The sequence below is a fragment of the Elephantulus edwardii genome, unplaced genomic scaffold (assembly GCF_000299155.1).
Source record: "Elephantulus edwardii isolate Elephantulus edwardi_28Jun2011 unplaced genomic scaffold, EleEdw1.0 scaffold00104, whole genome shotgun sequence".
In the NCBI taxonomy this organism is placed as follows: domain Eukaryota; kingdom Metazoa; phylum Chordata; class Mammalia; order Macroscelidea; family Macroscelididae; genus Elephantulus; species Elephantulus edwardii.
The window spans coordinates 8,586,837-8,611,618 of record NW_006399854.1 but is presented as its reverse complement, the minus strand read 5'-3'; the positions used below and the strand labels follow the sequence as shown (position 1 = coordinate 8,611,618).

At 38.0% G+C, this 24,782-nt stretch overlaps 1 protein-coding gene across 1 annotated transcript in view; it reads right to left on the bottom strand.

Moving 5' to 3' along the window:
• The window catches only part of SYNE2 (spectrin repeat containing, nuclear envelope 2), a 342,029-nt gene that overhangs the window by 105,611 nt on the left and 211,636 nt on the right, over window positions 1–24,782 (bottom strand). The window contains exons 66-79 of the mRNA XM_006891797.1: window positions 23,626–23,811; window positions 22,323–22,445; window positions 20,160–20,275; window positions 19,691–19,832; window positions 16,742–16,873; window positions 14,024–14,176; window positions 13,562–13,768; window positions 12,221–12,322; window positions 10,900–11,019; window positions 10,539–10,739; window positions 8,087–8,260; window positions 7,201–7,332; window positions 2,162–2,358; window positions 450–582 (exon numbers count right to left, since the gene is read on the bottom strand). Of these exons, the coding sequence (XP_006891859.1) occupies window positions 450–582; window positions 2,162–2,358; window positions 7,201–7,332; window positions 8,087–8,260; window positions 10,539–10,739; window positions 10,900–11,019; window positions 12,221–12,322; window positions 13,562–13,768; window positions 14,024–14,176; window positions 16,742–16,873; window positions 19,691–19,832; window positions 20,160–20,275; window positions 22,323–22,445; window positions 23,626–23,811 (2,118 nt within the window). The remainder of the gene's footprint in view (window positions 1–449; window positions 583–2,161; window positions 2,359–7,200; window positions 7,333–8,086; window positions 8,261–10,538; window positions 10,740–10,899; window positions 11,020–12,220; window positions 12,323–13,561; window positions 13,769–14,023; window positions 14,177–16,741; window positions 16,874–19,690; window positions 19,833–20,159; window positions 20,276–22,322; window positions 22,446–23,625; window positions 23,812–24,782) is intronic.

Here is a 24,782-nt window from a genome sequence, read left to right as displayed (position 1 = left end):
TCCTCACCCTTCGGACACACTTGAGTCCACTGTTGCATTATCAGTAGGCCAGGTTTTATTCTTTGTAGAAAGTGAACCAGGCTATCATCTCCATCTTGACACTCTTGGTATTTCAAACCAATAATTATTTGAGTGTAAAAAATGTATGCTGAATTGAAACAGATGAGGGAGAGAACAGTTTAAAAGCGATATATGATAGGGCATTATGATTATCACAGGAATCCAGAATTAAGGTTGCATAGTGGAGTGCATTCGCGGTGGGGGCCGGGGGGATTGTATACCAACGAAGAAGTTTATCTTTTGCTTTTCAAAGACAGGAACGAACGGGGGGAAAGGGGGAGTAGAGAAAAAAGTGGAACAATGAATGAATGGAAATCCAAAATCCCTGTAAATGTTCATTAAAATTAATAAAATTTAAAAACCAAAACAAGCAAAAAAAGCCAACTTACAAAAAAGTTGCTTATGTTGCTTCTGATTGTATCCAAGTCCTGAGACACATTGAGGGACTGTTCTTTCCAGTAATTTAGAGTTTGCTGAGAAGATTCCAGCCACTTGGTTAACTCATCTGAATCTTTGTTATAGCTAAATGAAAGCAAATGAGAGACAAAGAAATGAAAAACATTTCAATGATGACATATACATCTTTAATATTTTTTCTATTTTATTGTTATTTTCTTATTGTGACCAGTTCTATCACTCTGAAAATCTTGTTTATAAGAATTGCATCCTGTTTCTAAAGTTCTTAGTATTTCTAGTACTTTCTGCATTATAATTAATCAACCCACTAAGGGCTATTTTAAAGTCTGAAACATTCTTTGACTGCTTATTATAACACCACAGAAGTATAACATGGACAGGACAGAGATTACTTTCCATTTTCTGCAGAACTACTTAAAGAGCTGTGGTGGCAAAGTCTGCAGCGTGTTTCGCCCCTAACCAGAAAGTCCTATGTCTCCAGTGGTTCAGATCCACCAGTGACTCCCAGGCAGAAAGTTGAGCTATCCTTCCTACTAAGATTTACAACCTTGGAAATCTGATGGAGAGTGGACACCCGATGGAAGAGTCACTCTGAGTAGGAAACAGCTTGACAGCTAAATGAGTGATTTGCTTTTATGAAGCTTGTATGTAGGTTATATAACAGCATATTATGTTATGGCTAGACAAAATACATTCATTTGGTCTACAAACAAAATACTGTCCCTCATATAATGTTTCAATTTAGTTAGGCAAAGAACAGGAATAAAAATGAAGTCTAAACTTTCTGGTGCCATAAAGGTAAGGAGCTGCACTGCCAACCCAAAGGCTGTTGTTATGTGCCACTGAGTCAGATCCAACTCATAGCTGACCCTGCAGTGGGTTTTCAGAGGCCGTAAATAGCATGGGAGGAGATTTCCCATCTTTCTCCTGAGGGACAGCTGGTGGATTCAAGCCACGGGCCTTTGGACTGGCAACACAGATCCTGACCAGCAGGCCCTCAGAGCTCCCTAACCTGAGGGCATATGGTTCAACCACATCAGTTGCTCTGTGGGAGAAAGACAGGCAATTTCAACCAGTGCTACTTATAGCCTTTGAAAAGTTGCTAGAGGGTCAGCTAGGAGTCAGTTCTAACTCAACTGCACATAACAACAAATTTTGCACATTCTCTGCTTTTACCAAGTGGTCCAAGATTAAACCAATTAAAATTTTTTTCTACAGAACAACAAAGGTTTGGGGTTTTCTTTGTAGAGCGAGTTCACTCCTCTGGTGGTTTGAATCCACCAACAGCTCTACAGGAGAAATACGGGCCATCCTTTCAAGTGATTTATAGCCTTGGAACCTAGTGGGGAGTTAGGCACGTGTTGGTCCCAACTCAATGGCAATGAGCTTGAGTTCTGTTTGCTAAGAATTTTTAAAAAACCTTTAGAAGAATTGTGTAAATATAATATACATATTATTTTATTACAAAATTCCTACTTGCCATGGAAATGTGTAAATGTTTCCAGGCAAACTGACTGCATATTGTCTATTGTCTAGCTAAGCAGTAACACACTCTACAGCTCATAAAGGAGACAGACCTACTTGCTTCAGACTGTTGAAAGGGAAAAAAAAGGTACAAATGAAGACAATATGCTTGACTACATCTGTGACGACTTTTTCCACAGCAAACCCCATGGAAACATACCTGATGAGATGTTTGAGAAGTGTCTGAAGTCTGTGAAGTTCATGGTCGATTTTTTTATTTAAGGACAACCACTGTTCCTCCAGTTTTGAAATCTGGGCCTCGAGCTCAGGACAGCTCACAGATGCCACCAGCTGTTTACCTTCATTCAGAGTCTGGTACAGCCTGGCATGCTTTTCATCAACGTTTCTTTTTATTTGCTAAATTAAGTCAAGTCACAGAATGAATTAGTTTTGTGTTTTGGTTTTTTTTTTTTTTAAATCAGCACTTTAGTCCCTTTACAAATATATCATTGACCAATCTGCATAACTGTTATTAGGTACCGTCAAGTCAACCGTAACACGTAACAGCCACTAGTACAGCAGAGTGAACCCTGCTCAGTTTTGCAAAACCTACACAATTTCCTCTGAGCTTAAGCCCACTGCTGTAGCCACTGTGTCAGCCTATCTCGCTGAAGGTTCCCTTCTTCTCTGATGACTTCTACTTTTAACAAGCATTGATGCTTTTGATCAAGAACAGTAGGACTACCAACAAAACATAGGAACCTTCCTAACCCTCAAAGACATATTATGTGTAATGAAGAGACATGATTCATTGCACACATTCTTGTACATCACATCTCAAAAGAAGAATGCCTAATTAGAGCATGCCTACAGCACAGACTCAATCCTACCACCGGCACAAGCAAGCAAGACAAAAGCTCACAAATTTACATCACTCTGGTGACCTAGCAGGTAAGGAACTGCACTTCTGATGATGAGTGGTTCAAATCCACCAGTGGCTCTGAGGGAGAAAGATGTGCAATCTTTTCTCATGTAATTTACATATACTTCTCAAGCACTGATAGCTTCTGAAAACCCACTGGAGAGATAGCTAGGTGGTGGTTCTGACTTAAAGGCAATGATCTGAGTTTGAAATATGATTGTTTCTTTTGGTGTGAGATGGAGAAATGAACTAACAGGTTAACAGGCTATAGCAGGCTTCTCTGGTAAATGAGGACTCAAGAAATTAGAAACACCACTCCTTTTCTTTTAAAGGATAACCCTCCTAACACTACCATCAAATCCTAACAATCCAAACTGAAATCGGAAGTTAAATTGATGCATCAGGTCTTGTGCGAGCAGCAAATGATTTTAAAATACTAAAAATGTTTATTTTGAAGTCAGAAAATTGGAATATTTGGCCACAATGGGTCAGCAATCTTACATGGCAAAGCTGGATCATATAAGCAGCAGCTTCCTCCCATAGGAAATCGAAACCCACTCTTGTTGCATCTCCACAAGTTCTTTAGAACCACGTCCACAACCACAGATCCAGTTGGTCTCGCTTATTTCTGTTCCTTTGCCTAGCTACCTTAAGCTTTTTAGATTAGACCTAGGTATGAATGAGACAACTAGGAAATAATATCTTTAAAAAATTTTTTTAAAAAAAATTTTACTATTTTTTCGTGTGTGTACCATCAAATCGGACCTGACTGGGGAAATAATATCTGAATTACTCTTTAGACCCATAATATATTCTCTATCCCTCTTTCTATAGTTTAGATTTGTCTAAATTTAAGTATTTAGTTGAAAGTAAAATGACTTTAGAAAAATAAAACTGATAGTTGTTGGTATGTGCCGTCAAGTCACCTGCAATTCATAGTGACCCTATGTACAACAGCCCTAAACCCTGCTCTATTCTGTGTCAGTCTTATTGTCTCTGACAAACCTATCCCAGTCACTGAGTCAATCTACCTCATCCTGGGTCTTCCTTTCCTGCGCTGTACCTCCACCCTCGCAAGCATGACGGCCTTCTCCAAGGACTGGTCCCACCTTAGTATCATTAATCCAACCTCAGGAAAAGAAAAACGTCAAAAGTGCAGATACACCAACCCTTAAAAAAGAGCTCTGCCTCCTGATAATTATTTCCCATAGTTGTGTTAACCTAATGACATGTAGCCAGACAGCTGTTTAATTTAACCGTTAAAATTAAATTATTATAAAAACAGAACTTTTACTATTTTCTAGTTAACTGAAGTCTTCAAAAAATGACCTAAAAAAGTCTCACTTTCGATATCCTCTCCACTATTCTCATTTATTCATGTGTCACCCCAAGTTTATGGCTAGAACAAAACTTCAAAATCAGTTTTTTAAAAGGTGCTAATTTCCCAATCCTTCATAGGATAAATACTGCATCTTTACAGCACTCTCTGAGAAGTTTTAGTTCCATTTCACACATAGAGGTGCTGACAGAATGCAAACATGAATTTGTCTTGACTGCAGAGATCAGGCAACTGATACAACTGACAGATGTCTGCTGACCAAGAAGATGCATTTGTCAAACACATGCAACACTCTCTGTGACTGGAAAGCCCCATAATAGACTTAGCAAGTCTGTGAGATAGGCTTAACCAATTATCTGTTATCTTCTAGCCGTCAGATCTATCTAACCATCTGAGAACAATTATTATTATTTGTTGTTGTCATGTGCCATCAAATTAACTGTGACTCATAGTGACCCTGTGTACAATAGCTCTAAACCCTTTCCTGTACTCAGCCAGTCTCACTGACTCCGACACACCTACCCCCATTGCCCTAGTTACTGTATTAATCCATCTCACCCGGGGTCTTCCTCTCCTGTGCTGTCCCTTCACCCTTCTAAGCATGATGTCCATCTCCAGGGACTGGTCTCTCCTGGCCACGTGCCCAAAGTATGTGAGATGGAGCTTCAAAATCCTAGCCTCCAAGGAGAATCTTGGTTTCCCCCTTTCCAAGACAGGCCTGTTTGTTTTCATGGTATGTTTAGTACTCTTTTCCAGCACCACAACTCAAAGGCATCGATTCATCTTCTGTCATCCTTATAGTGTCCAGCTCTCAGATGTATAGCAAGTTATTATGAAGACCATGACCTGGTCTTCAAAAACTCTATGTACTATTACTTATAATATTTCAAATTTAATAGGCTCACAGATTATGGATCTTTAGGAATAGAGTAGCTTCTGAGGATATAATCAAGCCCAGATAGGTTGCCTAATTTTTTTTATTTGTTGAATTCTTTTTAAAAACATTTTCTTTTATTAATTTTAATGAACATTTACAGAGATTTTGGATTTCCATTCATTCACTGTTGCATTTTTCTCCCTGCCCACTTAATTTTATACGACTTCCTTAATAAAATAAGGAATGTACCATCTGGATTTTATCCCTCCCCCCATACTTTCCTATTTTAAATACTGTAAAATTATAGATGACATAGTAGTTTTTAATTTAACATTTTCCACATGTACAATTCAGTGATATCAATTTTAAGCATAACTACCATCAGTATCAGTGGCCAAATTCTCTATTATCATAAACAGAACATTTTCTTTTTTTTGTTGGTTTTTAAAATACTATCAGTTTTGAACTGTACTCTTTTAAGCCTTCTAAGGATACCTTATTTATCCCTCCAATAACAAAGAATTAAATAGTAGGCTATTTTAAATGTTTGCTTTTGTTTTACTGACTATGCAATGAATGGGAATTCCAGAACACTAAATTGTGCTCACAAGAAACCTGGGGATAAGCAATCATTTAAAGAGGACAAAAGGAAACTACATGATTTTGTAAAGTTAAAATCATTTATACGTGTCGCTGATGGAAGGCATAAACTCTACAAATGTAGACTGATTAGTATTATCAGATTCAATTGCAGGTATTTTTGAGGTTTATTCTCCCCTACTACAGAGGACTCAGATTTCCCTTAGCATCTTAGGTCTCAACACAGGAAAATGATAAGATAAACTGTAGTTTCCTGGTCATCTACAGTATAAACAGGGAGCTCTGGTGGCCATACTGCTGCTAACCCAGAGACTGCACATCTCGGGCAGTTTTGAACCCACTAGTGGCTCTTGTGGAGAAAGAGAAGAGGTCTTCTCCTACTGCAGTTTACAGCCTCAGAAATCCAATGAAGAGTCACTATGTAAGAATCCCAATAGACTAGAGCGCAACGAATGGAATTTAAGAGTACAAACATGGTGCTCTAATCTTTGGAAAATGTTCTCTAGAAAATGTCTCTTGCTGTTAGAACTTATTGCCAGTTTTAGCTCATATTAACCTCACGACACCAAGAAGACATGTCTTCTAGGGTTTTCTAGTCTGTAGTCTTTATGGGAGCAGAATACTAGGTCATTTACTTATAGAGTCCCTCAGTAAGTTTGAACTACCAACCTTTTGATCAGCAGCCAAGTATTCAAATGTTGCATCACCACAGTTCTTTGGAAAATTCCCTTATAAAAGTTTAACTACATCCAAGAATGGCAGAGCCCAGCCAAGTCTTTCTTGCTTTCATTTTTCATTCTGTCTATATAGCAACAAATCTATCTGGGTGAAATGTTAATGTTGGTACCTGATTTCACCTTCTAGAAGAACTCAAATTCTGACAACATATATTCTGGGTTGAAACCAAGTATCTGATATTCCGGAAAGCCTCTTTGCTGAGAAGATCTAAACCTCTTTTTATCTTGCAGATCATGTTCTCAGTCCCCTTGAAAAGAATTCTATGGCTTTTCCTTTTCTAGGACATTGAAATCCAAGAAATAGAAAATTTGATCATAACATACTTAGGAGTTAGACAAAGATGTCTAGAAGTCTTTTTATACAATGTGAGTGGCAGGCAATAGATTACTGTTTGTTTCATAATGTTGTGTCCAGAAAAGTCTCCTTGGTGATAATAAAACTACATTTTGGTGCTTATGTTACAAAGTACTTTCCACATATTAGCTCATTTGACCTGTAAGAGCTTCCAAGACTGGTGGAACAGGCTTGATTACACACACCACACAGATAAGAAAGTGAGATTTAGACCTAGGAAGGTCACAAGGTGACAGACATATGGTTATGTTCAGAACCTATGATCAAATCACTAGTCTATTAGAACAGACTAGCAATGATTTGTTTGGTGAGCAAAATTTCAATTTAATTCAAATTGTATACTTTCAAAATCAGGCAATGTTGTAAAAATGAAACAAAACAAAAATAGTACAGACTATGCCTCTGACAACTGATATGGAAGCAAAGTACCTGATAAAAGGAAATCCTTTCCATTAATCTTTCTTCTGTTTCTTCCACCAAACTCACGGAGGGTAATGTAGAGAGAAGGATTTCCAGGTCCTTTTCAAGAGATGCACAGTTCTCATCAAAGTCTTCCCATTTCTGGAGAACCAATGACATAAAAATCAGTAGGTGTAGTCTCCTAGACAATGACAAAATTAATCATCAAAGCCAAAATTATTAAGCACAGATTCTAGAGGTTTATGACAGACGTAACCTGCCCTAGTAGGAGCTCAACTCCTACCTGCCCGGTTGATCTATAGCACCCCCATCTCTACTCCAATCCCTAGCCCACTCAACATTAAAATCCTGTGCTGCTTGCTTGAGTGTGGCTTATAGTTCAACAAATCCAGAAAATCCCACCAGTCATTGTGGTCTGTCAAGGAAGCCCTGTGCATAGAGTCCCCAGCGACTGCACCTTCAGGAAGTAGAGTCAGCCTTGTCTTCAGAGGCACCTCTAAGGGCTTTGAACTACCAACCATGCAGTTAGTAGAAGAATTCTTATCCTTCATGCCACTCAGAAGTCCTTAACGTTTCACCAGGGTGTCCTACTCTAGGCTAGGCTTCTCCTAGCATTTGCACTTTTCACAGAAGTCCACTCTGAGGAACAGGGCACACCGCAGAGCTAAGTCTGACCTTGACACGAACACTAACTGTTGGCACAAAGGCAATCTCATGAAAACATTTAGACATGCCCTTTGGTGGAACAACAAAATAGGCTATCTAGTTTTCATTTTTCTGTCCTCATTTAATCAAAGATGAATGACAACTAGCTTCTTGGGTCCTAGATGTAGAGGCGTAGATGAAAAGTGGGAATTCTTGGCTTACTGTGGAAAAGTTTATTTAACCCAAATACCTGTAACAAACTCTGTTGCTGCATGCCACACTGCTGTGACTTTTCCTCCAGTAATTTGACTTCTTTTACTTGTTCTGCCCAAAATGTCTCTTTCTTTTGCAGTAATGAAGGAAACATTTTGTTGGAATATGTTTGGATCAAAAATATGTCAGCAACAAGTTTCTGGAAAAAACCCTATAAAGAAAGTTTTTAAAATTACTAATTTTTTTTTAGCTGTAAAAAAACTTTTGAAGCAAGATACCTCAATTTGTTACTACTATTATCCTTGTTTTTGTAAAATTCCAAGACATTCACATGTGGTCAAATGTAGGTGATAACAAAAAGAAGACTGATTGCAGATCCTTGAGTCTCTGAGTGCTAATGACATTTTAATAAATCATGAAAAAAAATTATCCTGAGTAATAATGTTCACAAAATATCCTATCCATAGTTCAAACATTACTAATTGGTGGTTAATTTCTTCTTAAATTGGTTCAGTGTTTCAAAATACTTGAAGAAAAGTTAGATGCTGATAAGGGGGAGTTATTTTAAGCTGAAGGGTTGGGTGAATAATTATGAGCCCAAGCACATATTTAATCCATAGGGTGCCCAAATTTTGGCTTTAATAACCACTCAACAAACTGACTAAGCAAAAGGTCTAATAGGATCCAGATGTAGAAAGACTCCACACTTAGACGTCAAGAAACTTTAAAAAGGGAGGTTTTCCTACACAAGGATTTCCTGTAGGAGGATCCACTTAAGCAAATCTCTTTTGTTGTCCTTTAATGTAAACAGATTTGTTTTGTAAAAGCATCTAGCTCATGGTAAATGATCAGTTAATATTATTTTCTCCTTTTCCTCTCTATCCTTTACATAGTGTTTATCTTTTAATTTTTTCTTAGACTAAGTTCTATTTTAAAATAATCATAAAAATAGATCACAGTCATAAAAATTGATCACAATTTCAATAGAAATTGTCTATGATGGAGAAGAGATTAAGGTTGTTAACAATTTCAACTTCTTCGGCTCCACAATCAACACTGTTGACACCAGCAGTCAGGAACTCAAAAGATGAATTACACTTGAGAAAATATTCTGTTAGGGACCGCTCCAGAGTACTGAGAAGCAAAGATATCAGTGTGGAGAAGAAGGTGCACCTGATCCAGGCCATGGGCTTCGCAATGACTTGCTGTGCATCAGAGAGCTGAACAATGACTATGGATGACGGAAAAAGGATTGATGTCTTTGAGCTGTGTTGCTGGAGAAGAGCTTTGAACATATCATGGGCCACCAAGAAAATAAATAGGTCTGTCTTGGAGAGGGTGAAACCAAGTTTCTCCTTGGAGGCTAGGATTTTGAAGCTCTGTCTCACAAACTTTGGACATGTGGCCAGGAGGGGCCAGTCCTTGAAGAAGGACATCATGCTTGGAAGGATGGAGGGACAGCACAGGAGAAGACAACTCTGGATAAGATGGATTGACAGTAACTAGGGTAATGGGAGTAGGTGTGTTAGATTCAGTGAGAATGGCTCACATAAGGTCAAGCTTCAGAGCTGTTGTACATAGGTTCACTTTGAGTCACAGGCAACTCAATGGCACATAACAACAACTTCTATTTATGAAAGGTGAGCTTATTAAGGGTAGAATACTGTTTTAGCCTTTTATTTTTGTTGGCCCCTCCTTGTAACATGGCCAAAGTATGTCAATTGAAGCTTCAGAATCCTTATCTCCAAGGAGCAGCATGGTTTCACTCTCTCTTGGATGAATCGGTTTGTTCTCCTAGCAGTCCATGGTATATTCAATACTCTTCTCCAGCACTGAAGCGCAAAGGCATCAATTCTCCTTCTATTATGCCTAGTCATTGTGCAGCTTTATTATTATTAGCAGCAGCATGTATCAAACTGTGTATCTTAGGACTAAAGAGTTTGAGTTAAGGGAACAAAATGAATGAAAAAAATTATTGTTGGATTGCTGTTATTGATTGCAGTCAGTTGAACACAAATCACAATGACCCTATGAACAAAAGACTTGAAGCGTTTTTTATAACTATTTTTGTTTCTCAAAATTCATAGATTTTCCATAGGCATGTTAAAAAGTGGATGCCACTTAAAAAGTATAATTTTTTCCAATCTAATTTCTCAGGAAAGCCTTTCATAAGCTCTCTAGACCAATCTCCCTATTAAACACACTCAGACCATTAAAATGCCAATTTTAAATTTGTTTGAATGACTCATTAATTAATCTCTACTTTCTCAATCAACTCAAAGCCCCACAGAAATAAGAAGCAATGTCTGTTTTTAAAGCACAATTAAATTCCTAGAATTTACCAGAGCTCCTCACATATAGTAAGTTCTTTAAAGTTTTCTTAAATGAATGAATGGATAGTGTGTTTCACCAATTAATAAAATGGTGCTCTGTTCACACTCAGAAAAACCTTATGATGTTAAGGTATGACTAGGGTCTTAGGGTCTTACCTTGTGACTCTGTATCTGAGCCTGCAAAGCACTTTTACTTTTGGCTTGGTGTAAGTGGTCATGAGCAAGCTTTTCCCTTCCAATATTCACCAGGTCCACCAGGCCTTCCAACAAAGCATCTTGCTGAATCTCAGTGATGAAAGGGTTGCTGAGTTCAGAGAATCTCACTCTCAGGAGTCCCCACATACTGTCAAGAACATCCTGGGGGGGGGAAAAAAAAATCAAGTGTCAATGAACATTTGTACCCAATTGTCCAAATAATCTAAATGAACAATAAACTCTCTTAGTGAAAGAGGGAAAAGAAATCCTTCGCCTTTATGATCCTCACAATTCTGATAGAACGGTACGTGTTTAGACATACCTCCAATTTGTAAACCTCCTGGAGTAAACCATAAGGCAAATGAAGCCGCTCCCCTTCATCTCTTAATTTTGCCACTTGGTTCTCAAAGTTGCACAGTTCCACTATACACTCATCTCCTTTCTAAGCGAGACAAACGATGTAAAAAAGTTAAAATCCTTTAATAAGCTAGAGTAGTGTACAAATTCATTAAAAAATGTAAATGTTCGTTAAACAGCACAGAAAGATATTAAGGTACTGTACACATTCATTTAAATAGCATACACATTCATTAAGCAGTATAGAAAGAAATGAAAGGAAAAGTGGTAGTCTTGGCACCATATCCCTCACCTGCAACTCCGTCACTCTTCCACAGATGCCATAGTGCTTTCTAACACCTTCTAATCATATCCTTAACTCCAGTGAAATACACCATCCTGAACTACAGTTTGCACTTTCACTTGCTTCTACTAGCTCTTCAGAGCTCTTTATATTACTCCATGTATAGCTGGCTCCTTCTAAACAGACATAGAATATGCTAACGCATGGGGTGCCTAACTTTATTAATGGTTTGCTTTTAATGGACTTTGGGACTATATACTGTTGTTTATGATTCAGATAGGTGCACCCTTGAACTTTAAGACCCACACTTGTTATTTCTTTACGACAAATGCAAAGTCAGCACCTAGAACAGTGCCTGAATATTCTACACCTTCAATCAATATTGCTGAATAAATGAATGAAACTATCATTACAAAATAGAATTGATCTTGTGTTTAGAGTTTTGATCTATTGCCAAATGATCTCAGGAGCTGAACCAATTAGCACTCCTTTCAGAGACTGAGGGTCTCACTTCTTCATATGATTTCCAACTCTGGGCAAAGTTTTTGCCAGGCTAATACGAGGAAAAGGTTTCTTACTTTGAACTGCACGAAGTACAACTTAGGAAAAGAGTGGATAGATAATGATCACTGCATTGGAGCAAATGAGGGGAAGAACTGTCTGAAAGGAATATATGATTAGGCACTATATATATGACAACAATCTGGAACAAGAGGGCATAGCAAAGTGGACCAGGAAAGTGGATAGAGAGGGGGAAGGAGGAAAATGTGCAAAAATGAATGAATGCAAACATAGCCACTCTGTAAACCTTTGTTAAAATAACAATTTAAAAAGCCAGAGTGCTTTTAAGGGGCAACATAAGTTATTTCCATTTTTATTTCTTACATAAACTTGCCAATCACAGCTCACAGAGGGGAGTCGTGCAGACAACGCAGAGACCAAAGCCTAGTACTTAAGACTCAGTGACCCAAAGTTAGTGCAGTTTGAATTTTTACTTGATTACCTGCAGCTGTTCATCAACGGGCTGGCTACTGACGTCATTCAGAGACTGTTGTAAAGATGTTTTATTCTTAACAAGCTGATCATATAATCGCTTTATTTCATGCTGTATATATGTTAAAAAAAAAGATAAATTCAGGAAACAATGAGCATTCTCATCTTTTTGTTACTTTTTTTTTTAATGGTTTAATTTTTCTGTTGGAAATTTCAAACATACACAAACCCGCAAGGAAACATCCAGCTTCACCAACTTTAGGCTCTTGCTTGTCTGTCCTCTGTGCCCTGCCCCGTATCGTGTAATCTCACCATGATTTTTACAAGACACACATTCAACTCTTTAAAATGCAATACTTTCTCCCAAATTAATAATTTCAGTATTATTTACTATCCTGAAGATGTACACTTCTTAATTACTTATAATTCTCACTTTTTAATAAAGATTCAAATGAGATGTATACTCAATGATGAATATGTGTCTTAATTTTCAATTTGTGTCTTGTATTTTGGAGGATGGTGGAAACAAAGGGTCACCTGTTTCATACAGTTTTCCCACAGCTGAGGTTTTGCTGACTGCACCTCCTGAGTACTGCTCAGTCAATTCTTCTCATGGTTGTTTTCCTCAGATTCTAAAGGCTTGATCAGATTCAAGGTTGATTTTAGGAGTAAAACTCCTTAACAGATGGTGGTGTACTTCATTTTTTCCTTTGGACAATTTTAGTAGCTTCCTACCTTTCTCAACTCCCTCTTACTCCTATAGCCCAATTTTAACAGGCTTACTTACCTAAAACACAGTACGGACTGTCTTTGGCTCACGGTTTCCCCTTTCCTGGAAATTTAAATATAAATCTTTCTGTATCTCTGGAGGCCTAGTGAGTGGTAAGGAATTGCACTGCCAACCAAAAGACATGCGGTTCAAATCCACCAGCAGCTTCGTGGATGAATGCGGGGCAAAGAAGAAGGAATTCTATGCAATTTACTACCTCTGAAAACTTGCTGGAGAGTCAGCTATGAGCTAGCTCCAACTTTTTAGCCCATGACAACATGGCACACATTAGTTGGCTGAAAAACTAAATACAAGGAAGAATCATTAACTGAGCTCATCCTTACAAATCTGTACCTAAGAATTAAAAAAAAAAGACTTCAAAAAAAAAAAAAAGACTTCACTTTCAAATAGCCTCCATCATGGGCAACAGTATTAACTTAAAGAACTTCGTAGGAGTATCTGGCTGTATCCCTCAGCAATTCCTATTAATGATCATTGTCAGGAGTGGAAATTAGTGTCAACAAAGGGGCCAGGCTGTGTCTGACAGCAGTATGGAAGCACACTACGAGCTCAGAAATGTACCTGATAACTGTGATTATAGTTGAGGCCAGCTTTCAGGGACTTGCTTCGAGAGGCAGCTGTAGCCTGGATGTGCTCCAGGTATGCTTGGAGGTTATCAAAACATTCAAGGTAAGGGTTGCTATTCTCATCAGAAGTCATTGCTTTCACAATCTCACCCTTCTTGTCACTCACAGTTAAGTAAAGTTTTTTCATGTCAAGAGCCAGAGCCTGTTAAACAAAAAGAAAGGAAGGAAGTGGATGAGCTCTGACCTCTAGTGGCTTCAGTTCAGGGCCTCAAAGTAGCTCATCCCATACCAGTCATGGCTGACGAAGAGAAACCTGAACGGACCTGCACGGAAAACCGTTACAAATTCAGATCTGTTCAGATTTTGCTGAGTCAGTGGTGAGTGAACCGGTTTGAAGGCCTCCTTCAGCTCCACCTTAATGAGCCAAGCTGCTTTAACAGTCAGCACAGTTCCCTACCTCATAGTGCACCTGCTGGCTATAAACATCCCCTCTGAAAAGCTCGGGGGTTTGTAGCATCTCCTCCACGCTTCTGAGGCACTGACTGAGAGCGAGAAGTAGCTCAAATAATTTTTTATCCAAATTTATGTGTGTTTCTTCTGTTACGTTTTCCTGAGTTAAGAACAGAAAATAAAAATCATTTAGACGCTATGTCCTGCTAAATGAATACTATTTTCACATACACACACCCACACACACCCCCAGAGAGAGAGAGAGAGAGAGAGAGTGTGATGGGCAGTCTCCTCCTGTGCTATTTACTCCCTCCAAAAACTCACTGGAGGATCAACTATGAGTTGGTTCCGACGTGACGATACTCAACAACGACATATACTTTATACACACTTATATACACATACAGTCCTGTAGGCTCGTGGTTTGCATCCATTAGTGGCTCTACAGAAGGAGGATGGGCAGTTTCCATGCAATTAACTACCTCTGAAAATCTGCTGGAGGGTCAGCTATGGGTTGGTTCAGACTCGATGGTGCACAACAACATATACTTCATACATGTGTATATATACTTTATATAGGGAACTCTGGTGGCCTACTTGTAAGAAGCTGTGTTGCAATCCCAAAAGCACACCGTTCAAATCCACGAGCTGCTCCACACAAGAAGAGTGGGCAATCTCCTCTTGTGGAATTTACTGCCTCTGAAAACCAGCTGAGGATCAGCTACGGGTCAGTTCTGACTCAATGGCACATGACAACAACATATACATTCATGTATGTGTATATATACACACACACACACATATACACATACACTTTACACACTTTGTGAACTAGTAGCAAAATGCTTAAGTAAACAAAATTAAACAAGTGTTTAATTATGAGAAAAACAAGTCACAGAAAATTAAAAGGCAAATTACGGTGATGAAGGACTCTCTTAGGATCAGGAGAGGCATGTCGGTGGAAATTTAGTCCCAGATAAATGATACTGTTCCTCTTTCCACTGCCTTAGCCCTTACATTTTAATACTGGAGAAACTGGGTTAATGAAATCAAGTACAGGCTGCAAAAGCGAAAGAATTCACAAAAGCATGAATGAGGGACTTGAAAAGAGAAGGTACAGTGTCCATTTTTCGTTTTTAAAAAAAATCCCTGTTTAAGCTGAGTGAAATATCTCAGTCACAAAGGGACAAACACTGCATTGTGCCACTGCTGTAGAATGGGACTGACACCAGGATTGGGGGTAAGAATGAGAAAAACTGGATAAATTATGTATACTGCGTTGAAACGGATGAGGGAGAGAACAGTATAAGCAATATATTATAGGGTATTAGGATTATGTTAAGAGTCCAGAATGAAGGTTGCAGAGTGGAGTATACCCGGGGTGGGGGTGGAGGGGTAAGGGGGATTGTATACCAATGAAGGAATTTTTCTTTTACTTTTCAAAGGGTAGAACGAACTGGGGGTAGGGGTGGGATTGGGGGGAGGAAAGTACAACAATGAATGAATGGAAATCCAAAATCTCTGTCAATGTTCATTAAAATTAATAATAAAAAAATCCCTGTGATTTCAGTGAAAGTTTACAAATCTAATTTAATTCACATTTTTTATGACATTAAATTATATCAACCATGTATGTTCTAAAACATTAATTACAATAAACACAATGTAATCACACTTCTCTTAAATCTTCTCTCATTTTCCTTTCTGTCCCTCTTTTTGACCTAACCCTTCTGCCTTCACAGCTTTGACTTTAGGCAAATGTTTGGTTTGGGTATTTTTAAATTTGTTATTTATTTATACCATCATCCACTTTTATATAATTATTCATCTACATTGTTTTACATAATCATTTCTGTACATTATGTTTTACATAATTACTACTGATCTGTTACTTTAATCTCTCCATCTCAAGTCTCCCTAGCACCTTAATTCTTCACCCTCATCCCTGACTAATCTCTGCTGTTGTAGTGATTTCCTTCCTCTTCTTTCTGCCAGGATCATTTAAAGTTATCTACCTTGTTCCTATTTGCTAATTGAAACAGCTGTATTGCCTTTGTTTAGAACGAATTAGTACCTCTCCGGTGTTGCTAGTTGCCTTCTAGATGTGTCTGGAACCATGTCTATCTCTTTTGTTAACCCATTATCTGTGTGTCTTGGAATTATGTCCTTTTAAAAAAAATTTTTTAACCTATTATCTGAGGATCTTGTTAAAATAGAGTTTCATTCCATCTATTTGCGATGGAAATGCAATTTCTCAATGGAGGGGTCGGGCGCAGGGATAGTGGAGGCAAACCAGAATGAACTGGTTCAAAATTGTTTTGGCATTTGCAACCAAAGGTAGTAACCTCAATTTGGGTTTTGTTTGCCATTGTCTTCCTTGGTGGATACTTAATATTACCCAGGACCTCATCTGAACCTTAAGACTAGTTAAGTCTGTAAGCAAAGGAATAGCTGCTTATATCTCTTCCTCCTCACCCTTCCAATGCTCGATCACCACTGTGGACAGAGCTTATCTGTCATGACCTTCTCCTCTGCTAATTCTTTACTCAGAATCTTTTTCCACACAGCCACTACAAAACCAATCGGATACATTGTATAGACAAATCAAGCACTCATTCTATTATTTGTTTCTTGAAGAATATTATGATCTATTTTCAACGATAACATCTTGGCTCTTTCTATTTCTTGGTTACTGCAAAAAGTGAAACATAGAAGTAACTTCTACCTGTGCCTGGAGATGATTTGCTTCCTGCCGTAGGTCTTCAAGCTGGATGGTATAGGCTTGCAATTCTTCAGTGTTTGGGTATCTAAAGTTATAAACACTCACACTGGGTAGAACACTCATATTTGTGGTAACCTATTTTTTAAAAAAGAATTCGTTTTAGTGAAAGCTGAACTCCTGATATTAACAGAAACAGCAAAAATATTCTCTCTAAATGACTGTAGTAAATAGTTTTATTGTCTTGTCATTTGTAGGGGCAGAAAAACCCACCAACCGTAACATTAGGGTTGGGGTGAGTCTGAGAAAAATTGGATAAATTATGTATACTGCACTGAAACAGATAAGTGAGAAAACAGTTTAAAAGCAATGTGTGTTACTTTTCCAAGAGGGGAGTGTACTGGGGGGAAGGATTGGGAGAAAAGTGCAATAATAAATGAATAGAAATCAAGGAGATATACGATTGAGTATTATGGATATGACAAGAGTCCAGAATGAAGGTTGCATAGTGGAGTGTACTCGGTGGGTGAGGACAGGAGGGGGGAATTGTATACCAATGAAAGAATTTTTCTTTTCTTTTTCAAAGAGAGGAGCGAACTGTGAGGGAAGGATGGGCAGGGAGAAAAGTGCAACAGTGAATGAATGGAAATTCAAAATCTCTGTAAACATTCATTAAAATGAATAAAAAAGTAATCTGGACCAATTTTAAGTCATGAGAAACATTACTTAGACACTAGAAATTCCTTCAGATACTTCAACAGGGAAACGTAAACCATATTTTTAAACAAAACGTATTTTGAGAAGTAAAATTACTAATCTTTCTGTTTAGTAGCAACAATACTCATGTAACTAAGTTAGCGGTTTTTCTCAATTACTAGTTGGCTCCTGGTGTAGTGAACTCTTAAAATGGAATGAGTAACACCTCTAGTGATTGATTTGCTTCATGATTTGTCACTGAAACACTGAGTAAGTACTCAAAATGAGCTACCTTTTCAGAGAAAGAGTGCCTCAAGAGTAAATTTCTTCTTTGGATTGGAAAACTGACATCTAATAAAGAAACAAGGGGTAATAAGGGAGCTCTGGTGGCCTAGTGGCAAGAAGCTGCACCGCAGTCACAAAGGCATACAGTTCAAATCCACCAGCTGCTCCATGAGAGAAGGCAGGATTAATTGCCTTTGAAAATTTGCCAGTGGGTCAGCTATGGGTCAGCTCTGACTTGACAGTACACAACCACCAGCACCACCACCACCACTGCTCCCTAGACATATTATGCTGTTGCTGTGTTCCATCAGGACTCCCCATCTTTCTCCCTTGGAGCAGCTTGTGGACTTGAACCATGTGCCTTTGGAATTACAGTGCATCTTCTTGCCACCAGGCTACCAGAGCTAGTAGAAATAAGATAGTATAGATAGCTAGTGTATCAAAAGGCAAATCCAAGATTAAAATGTTATCAAGCCAAGTGTAATTGGCTGAAGAATTTTATCAGCAAAAGAGGTGATAACTGAGAAGTTATCATATCACCAGATTAGAGAAGGAGGAAATCACTAGTAACTTTTGCCCAGGTGGTAAGCAGGGAATGTTAATGGCAGACACCTCAGTGAGGATGGTTCAGAGGATGGAAAGAAATCCAACTACTAGCACAGTGGTCCAGACGAAATAAAAGCTATCAAAACAGTACTGGCAGGAATCCAGAGTGACTGAAGCAATTGGCATATGGGCATTTCTCACCTAACATCCTCATAATTCCATGCCATTTCCTACATCCAAGTCTTATCTCCTTTGCTGAAATTGTTTATTATTCCTCATCCCCAAGGCAGTAAACTGAAGACTTTTCAAAACTCTGTTTTCTTCTCTTTGATGTCTTCCTTGTTTTCTACTTCCCCACCCCTGGCAGACAAAATGACTCCACTATACAAGCTTGGAAGCAGGAGTGGCATCCACTTCCGTAATAGCTTGCTTTGGAAACCCTATGAACCTGGAGAAAGGACGAAAGTTATACATGTGTCCAGGTCTTTCGCTCACAGGGTCGCTATGAGTCCCCTCTGACTCGATGGCACTTAACAACAACAACATACTCAGTAAATTCTCTGGTAGTAGAATGGTAAGAAACTATGTTGTGATCTCAGAGGCACACCATTCAAACCCACCAGATGCTCCATCCTTCAGTGCAATTTACTGTCTTTGAAAATCCGCATGTCAGGTTCTGACCCAGCAGCACACACAACAACAATTCCCACAATACTTGACAAATGGCTTATTTTTTTCCTACTAGACTTTGAGTTTCTTGGGAATTATGATCAGATTCGACCTTGGGACCTGGCAAGGGGGCTGGCTTGCAGCAGATTCCAAAGAATCTTTAGATGAATGAACGATACTTTTACAGTATTGTATAGTGTATGAAAGTGTTTCAACATACATTATTCACTCCTTTTGTCAACAAATGTAACTGAGATTTTATGGTATATCAGGCACTGTGCTAGGTACTCATATATGAACCAAACAGATACGGTCTAGTTCTGACTGTTGTTGTCATGTACTGTCGAGTTGTGACCCACTCATAACTGACCCTCCAGCAAGTTTTCAGAGACAGTTAATCACCCATCTTTTGCATATGGAGCAATTGGTGGATTCGAACTATGTGTTTTTGAGTTGGCAGTGCAATTCCTTGTTACTAGGCCATGAGAAGACACATAGGTGCCTACTACAGTCCAAGCAGTGATCGGGGAAGTCCATGGTGCTAAAGAAGTCAGGAGAGGCAGCCCACAGATTTCCTGTGGGATAAAACAGAGTATGTCAAGCCAAAAACCTTGTTGGCTCTATCTCAGCCTTCCCGTTTCTCTTTCTGAAAATAAACTGGTACATGATGTTGACCACATATTTTTGTTCACTGAATAGTATGCTGCATTTTTTAAAGATAAACATTTTTACATACACTGTGAACATATACAAACTGACCTGAGGCTCCACATACTGAGGTGAAGGTAGCAGTATTTTTGAAGATAGTTCATGTTGTAAATATTGCCATTTATCTCTGCTTTGGTCCTGGGCAGACATGACCACATCTGGTGCATCATCTGGGGAGCTAGATGCCTTACTGCTTTTGCGAAAGAGCAAAAGGTAGAATATTGCTATCTTGAATTACTTTCAGACAATGTTCTATAAGGGTTTTTTAAAAATATACCTTTCTTGCTTTAATAATATTTTTTAAAATGTTTATTTTATATTAGTTTGCTTATAAAGTTTATATATATTGTGCTTCACACTATCATTTATTCACATTGTATTTCATACAATCATTCTCAATCATTATGTTTAATAACATTAATCATCCTTGAACTATGCCCACCATTACCCTGTTAAAGAAACTTGTAATTCTTCCAAGCATAAATACTGTCAAATGTTCCAACTAATAAAAATGCTTTACCTGAGAGATGATTCCTGAGTTGGATCTTGTTGAGAAAACTGGGGCCCCATTTTGGTAACAATAAACTCTATGAATTTGATGAAGTCTTTCTGCTCCACTGGTTTTAACTCCAAGACCTATATATTAATGAGATTCAAACAGTTCAACCAATTATAATTTTTAATCAGTACCCATATGGGTTGTTTTTTTTATTCTGTTCAGATAATCTGATTCTGAACCTCGTTAAATCCTTAGATTTCTTTATTTCTTGCTCTTTTTATCTTTTGTGTCTCAGAAACCTGAAGTATTCAATCAATATTCAATTATTTAAAGTATACCATACACTTTAATTGGGGAAAAATAATCTAAAATACATGAACATATTCTGACATAATAGGTGCAGTATATCAAGTAAAAAAGAAAATAATTCAAAATACATGAACATATTTTTAAACAATAGGTGCAACTTACCAAGTAAAGTGAATCAGAAGAGAAGGGTGCAAGGTTCTTAGAATCAGATTGAGTAATTACATTACTGTCATTATCACAGGCTTTTATTATTTCTAGTAATCAGGATAGTGATAAGTGGTGTTTGTGCTTTGTTAAGAATGAGGTTCTCACAAAAGGCTCCTGTTCATGGGTGAGATGTTTTTGATTATATCCACGTGTGGCCCTCAGCCATCAGTTGAGAGAAGCAAAGGAGGACTGAGTATTAACTTATACGGTACAAGTCTGAGGGGTATTATGTTCAGGATACCATGGAAAAAAGGAAAAGGGGGTAAAAGATAGAGGTCTTTTCTCACCGAATCTGGCTTTGTTCTTTCTTTCTTTGCCTTTTTTTTTTTTAAAGAAAAAACCAAAAAACAACCCAACCCCAAAACATAACAAAGCCCCAGAATAACCAGAAAGAAAATGTCTTCTTGCTTAGCCAGAGTATTGATCTGTGCAATGAAATAGTACACAGAAAGTTACAATGAGCTCAGAACAGGGAAGAGTTCTCAGACAGTGAGAAGGGGCTGAAATCAAGAGTATAATCCAATGCCCAGCTTCCCCATCAGAAAATGTTATAAACATAGGCTTTAGCTTAGGGAGCCAGGCTCCTAAGGTATGAAGGTAGACCATCCTCCCAGAATGGCTGCAACTACAAAGGTAAGTTCAACCTGAAGATACCTGCTCTGTTGGACATCAGATGCAAGCCAATAAAGGATCAAAGTGAGCTTACCTGCTTCATCTAACTGTAACTGATTATTAGTTCAAAGGGAAATTCCACCAAAGAAATTTTATTCTTTTCCTTATAACTATTATAAAAACAGTTGTCATGGAGTCAGTTTTGACTCACATTAATTCTATTGGACAGAGGAGAACTTCTCCAATAAGTTTCCAAGCCAGAAATTGTACCAGAAGCACATTGCACTACCCTCCTGCTGCAGGGTGGATGTGAACAGCTAACTTTTTGGTTAGCAGTCTTGAATTTTAGATACTGCACCACAAAAGTTACTATTATTAACCGGTATTATCTCATTCCAGGAAAAAACAGCAATGTTTAATCAGAAATGAAATAGCATATGCTGTTGTTGGTATGGAGAGACTGGAACACTTTACTGCTGGTGAAATGTAAAATGATGCCTCACTATGCAAAGCAGTCTGGTGCTCCCTTAGGAAGTTGGGGATAGAAATAATATTTGACTCAGCAATCTTACTATTAGGAATATATCTCAAAGACATAAGGGTTTCAGCATAAACTGATATACTCACATTCATGCTTACTGCAGCACCATTTAGAACGGTGAAGAGTTGGAAACAACTCAAGTGACATTAACAGATGAATGGATAAAGAAACCATGGTACATGCACACAACACTAAAAATGATGACAAATTTGTGAAATATTGCACGAAATGAACTGCGAACACATGCTGAGTGACATAAGCCAGTCACAAAAGGACAATTATGGTGTAAGAACATGAACACAAACAGCTAAGGAAATGTTTAAACACAGATATAATCAACCTTGGAGGGTTAACAAAGAAGACAAGGGCAGGAGTGAGGAGCAAAAACCCGCAAATAAACAATAAAAAAACCTTCAGCACGTATCAGAAAGATGTCAGTAAGGCTGAAAAAAAAACCAAAAACAAACCCAAAAGAAAACCAAAACAACCAACAAACTATTGGGGGTTGAAATTACCTGCTGGAAATCCTTTTGTCTACTAAATTGTGGCTTTTCAGTTATAAAAGATTCAAATATAGAAAGGTTATCTGGCTGGAGTTCATCTTTATTCTCTGAAGGTTTCTTTACAAGGACAGAATGCTGCAAAAAAATTTCATGACAGCAAATTATTTTACAAAGAAAGCCCTATTTTATTGCGATTCAAATAACAGAAAAGATTTATATGAAGTAAATGATAGTATTTTGTCATTTATGATAATTATACATTATGATTAGATAGGCCTTTTTCATAACACCATCAAAAAATGAATTACATTTGATGAAGTGGTCACCTTTTGCTTTTCACCACCAATTTATCTAATCAATTACTAAACCCCAGGAAATTGTCTTTTTCTTAAAAATGAAGTTAAAAAAGGTATGCTTATCATTTAAAATTTTCCCTTTATATAAAATATAAGTAGATTTTCTTTAAAAAGAAAAACAACATATTAAGATAAAAAGTAAATCATGTGGTCTGTGTACCTACAAGAAATCTTTTTGAGAGGGTAAAATTCCCTAAGCAGAAATGTATACAAAGTAAGAAGGAATAATACAAACTGTACACAATAGAATCCTATAAAATGCAAATTTGCATTAATTAACATTGAATGCTTTAAAAAATCTCAAGAACGTCTTAGCTGTATCATACTTTGACTACTATTACAGGTTATTTGTACAGAATCTGGAAGCAAGTTGTATGTTTCCAGTGTTAGATTTCAATCTTATCTGTAAAGTCCCTTATTTTCCAACCAAATGGAAAGGCCCACAGTGCCTTTAGAATACATCCTTCTCTTATTAAGAAGGCTTACACTAGACCTCATCATTACCAGCAAGCACATCCAACCCAAACAAACCACCAATCCCAATCCCAACCTATAAAAAAAAGCAGGACAGTAAAATAAAATCAGTAACAAAACCTCAGCATACCCACTCCTTCCAGTTTTAAGTGCCTTACTTCTTTATCACTTAAGTTAGTTTCTCTATAATTAGGTTATCCCTTTCATTCAGAGTTCTTTTCTTGATGGGTCTACCACAGTTGTTCTGGTAAATGCTAGCAGGTTGACCCTGAGTCACTGATAAAACCCCACTGTAGTAGAGAATTGCCCCACTTTTCTTGGCTTTACTCTATATGGGAGCAAATCACCTGGTCTTGCTCCTGTAGAGCTACTGGGTAGGTTCTAATGGGCAACCTTCTGGTTAACAGTCCAGTGCAAAAACACTGGGTCATCAAAGATCCTTATCTTGTGTACATATTTACACAAACAAATTTGCCATATTTTACCTGATCTGCACTGTATTTCTCCTGAAGCATCATCTGGATTTTTTCCAAATTGCATTTCACAGTTTTCAGTTTCAAGGAAAGTGCTTCAGCCTCTAGCTGAATGACTCCACTGTCTCCCAGGCCCTGATCTTTGCAGCTCTCAGTGAACAGTGAAGCCACCTTCTGCTCGATCTCTGTTATCATAGCCTAGGAAATAAAAGGATTTCTCATATTTTTTTGTTTTGAACAAGTGCTATTTCCCAAAATAAGTTGGATTCTTTATTTACTGAAACATATATAAGAAGTCTCAGAGAGAGGACTGCAATGAATCTGGAGGGGAGGGGAAGGGGAGGACTTCTACGTAATTCCCCTGCTCTTTTCAGCCCATTACACCCAAACCAACTCTCACCTGTAGATGTCTCTTTAAAACACACACACAAAAGTCATTCTATAGCCTCCTTTGAAAACGTAACAGAATATATCCACAAAGTGTCATCTGTTGTTATCAAATGAATTCTGATCCTAGAGGACAGAACAGACCTGTGCCACAGGACTTCCAAGATTCGAAGTTTACTGTATGACAACAATGTGCAACAAGGGGTGCATTGCAGGGTGAGCTGGGGATGAGGTAGGGAGAAGAAAATGTGTAACAATGAATTTAAAAAAGAACTGAATAATAATAATGACAGTAATAATAATTAAAAAAGGATGTACTGGACAACTGGCAAAATTTAATATGGGCAGTGGATTAGGTCATGTATTAATATCATATTATTCTGATTCTTGTTAACTGTATTGTCATAGAAAAGACTGTCCCTGCTTACATAAAATAAACTGTAAAACATGAAAAAAAAAAGATTATAAGTTTATAAAAATAGATTGTCACATGTTTTCCCCAGGGTCAATGAGTTCCACCTGCCAACTTCTCAGTCAGCTTCTGAGTGCTTTACCACTGTACCACCAGGATTCCTTCCAGCACAGCAACGTCGGTAAAGAACACAGATGGCTGAAACTAGACTACCTGGGCTCAGGTCTCAGCTCTGCCGCTTAGCAGGTGAATAACCTTGGGAACCTTAATTTGCATCGGCATGCCACTTCACCAGTCACCTGTAATACAGGGACAATAATAGAATTTTCCTCCGAGGATCAGTCGGTTGAGTCAGTAAATTAATCCATGA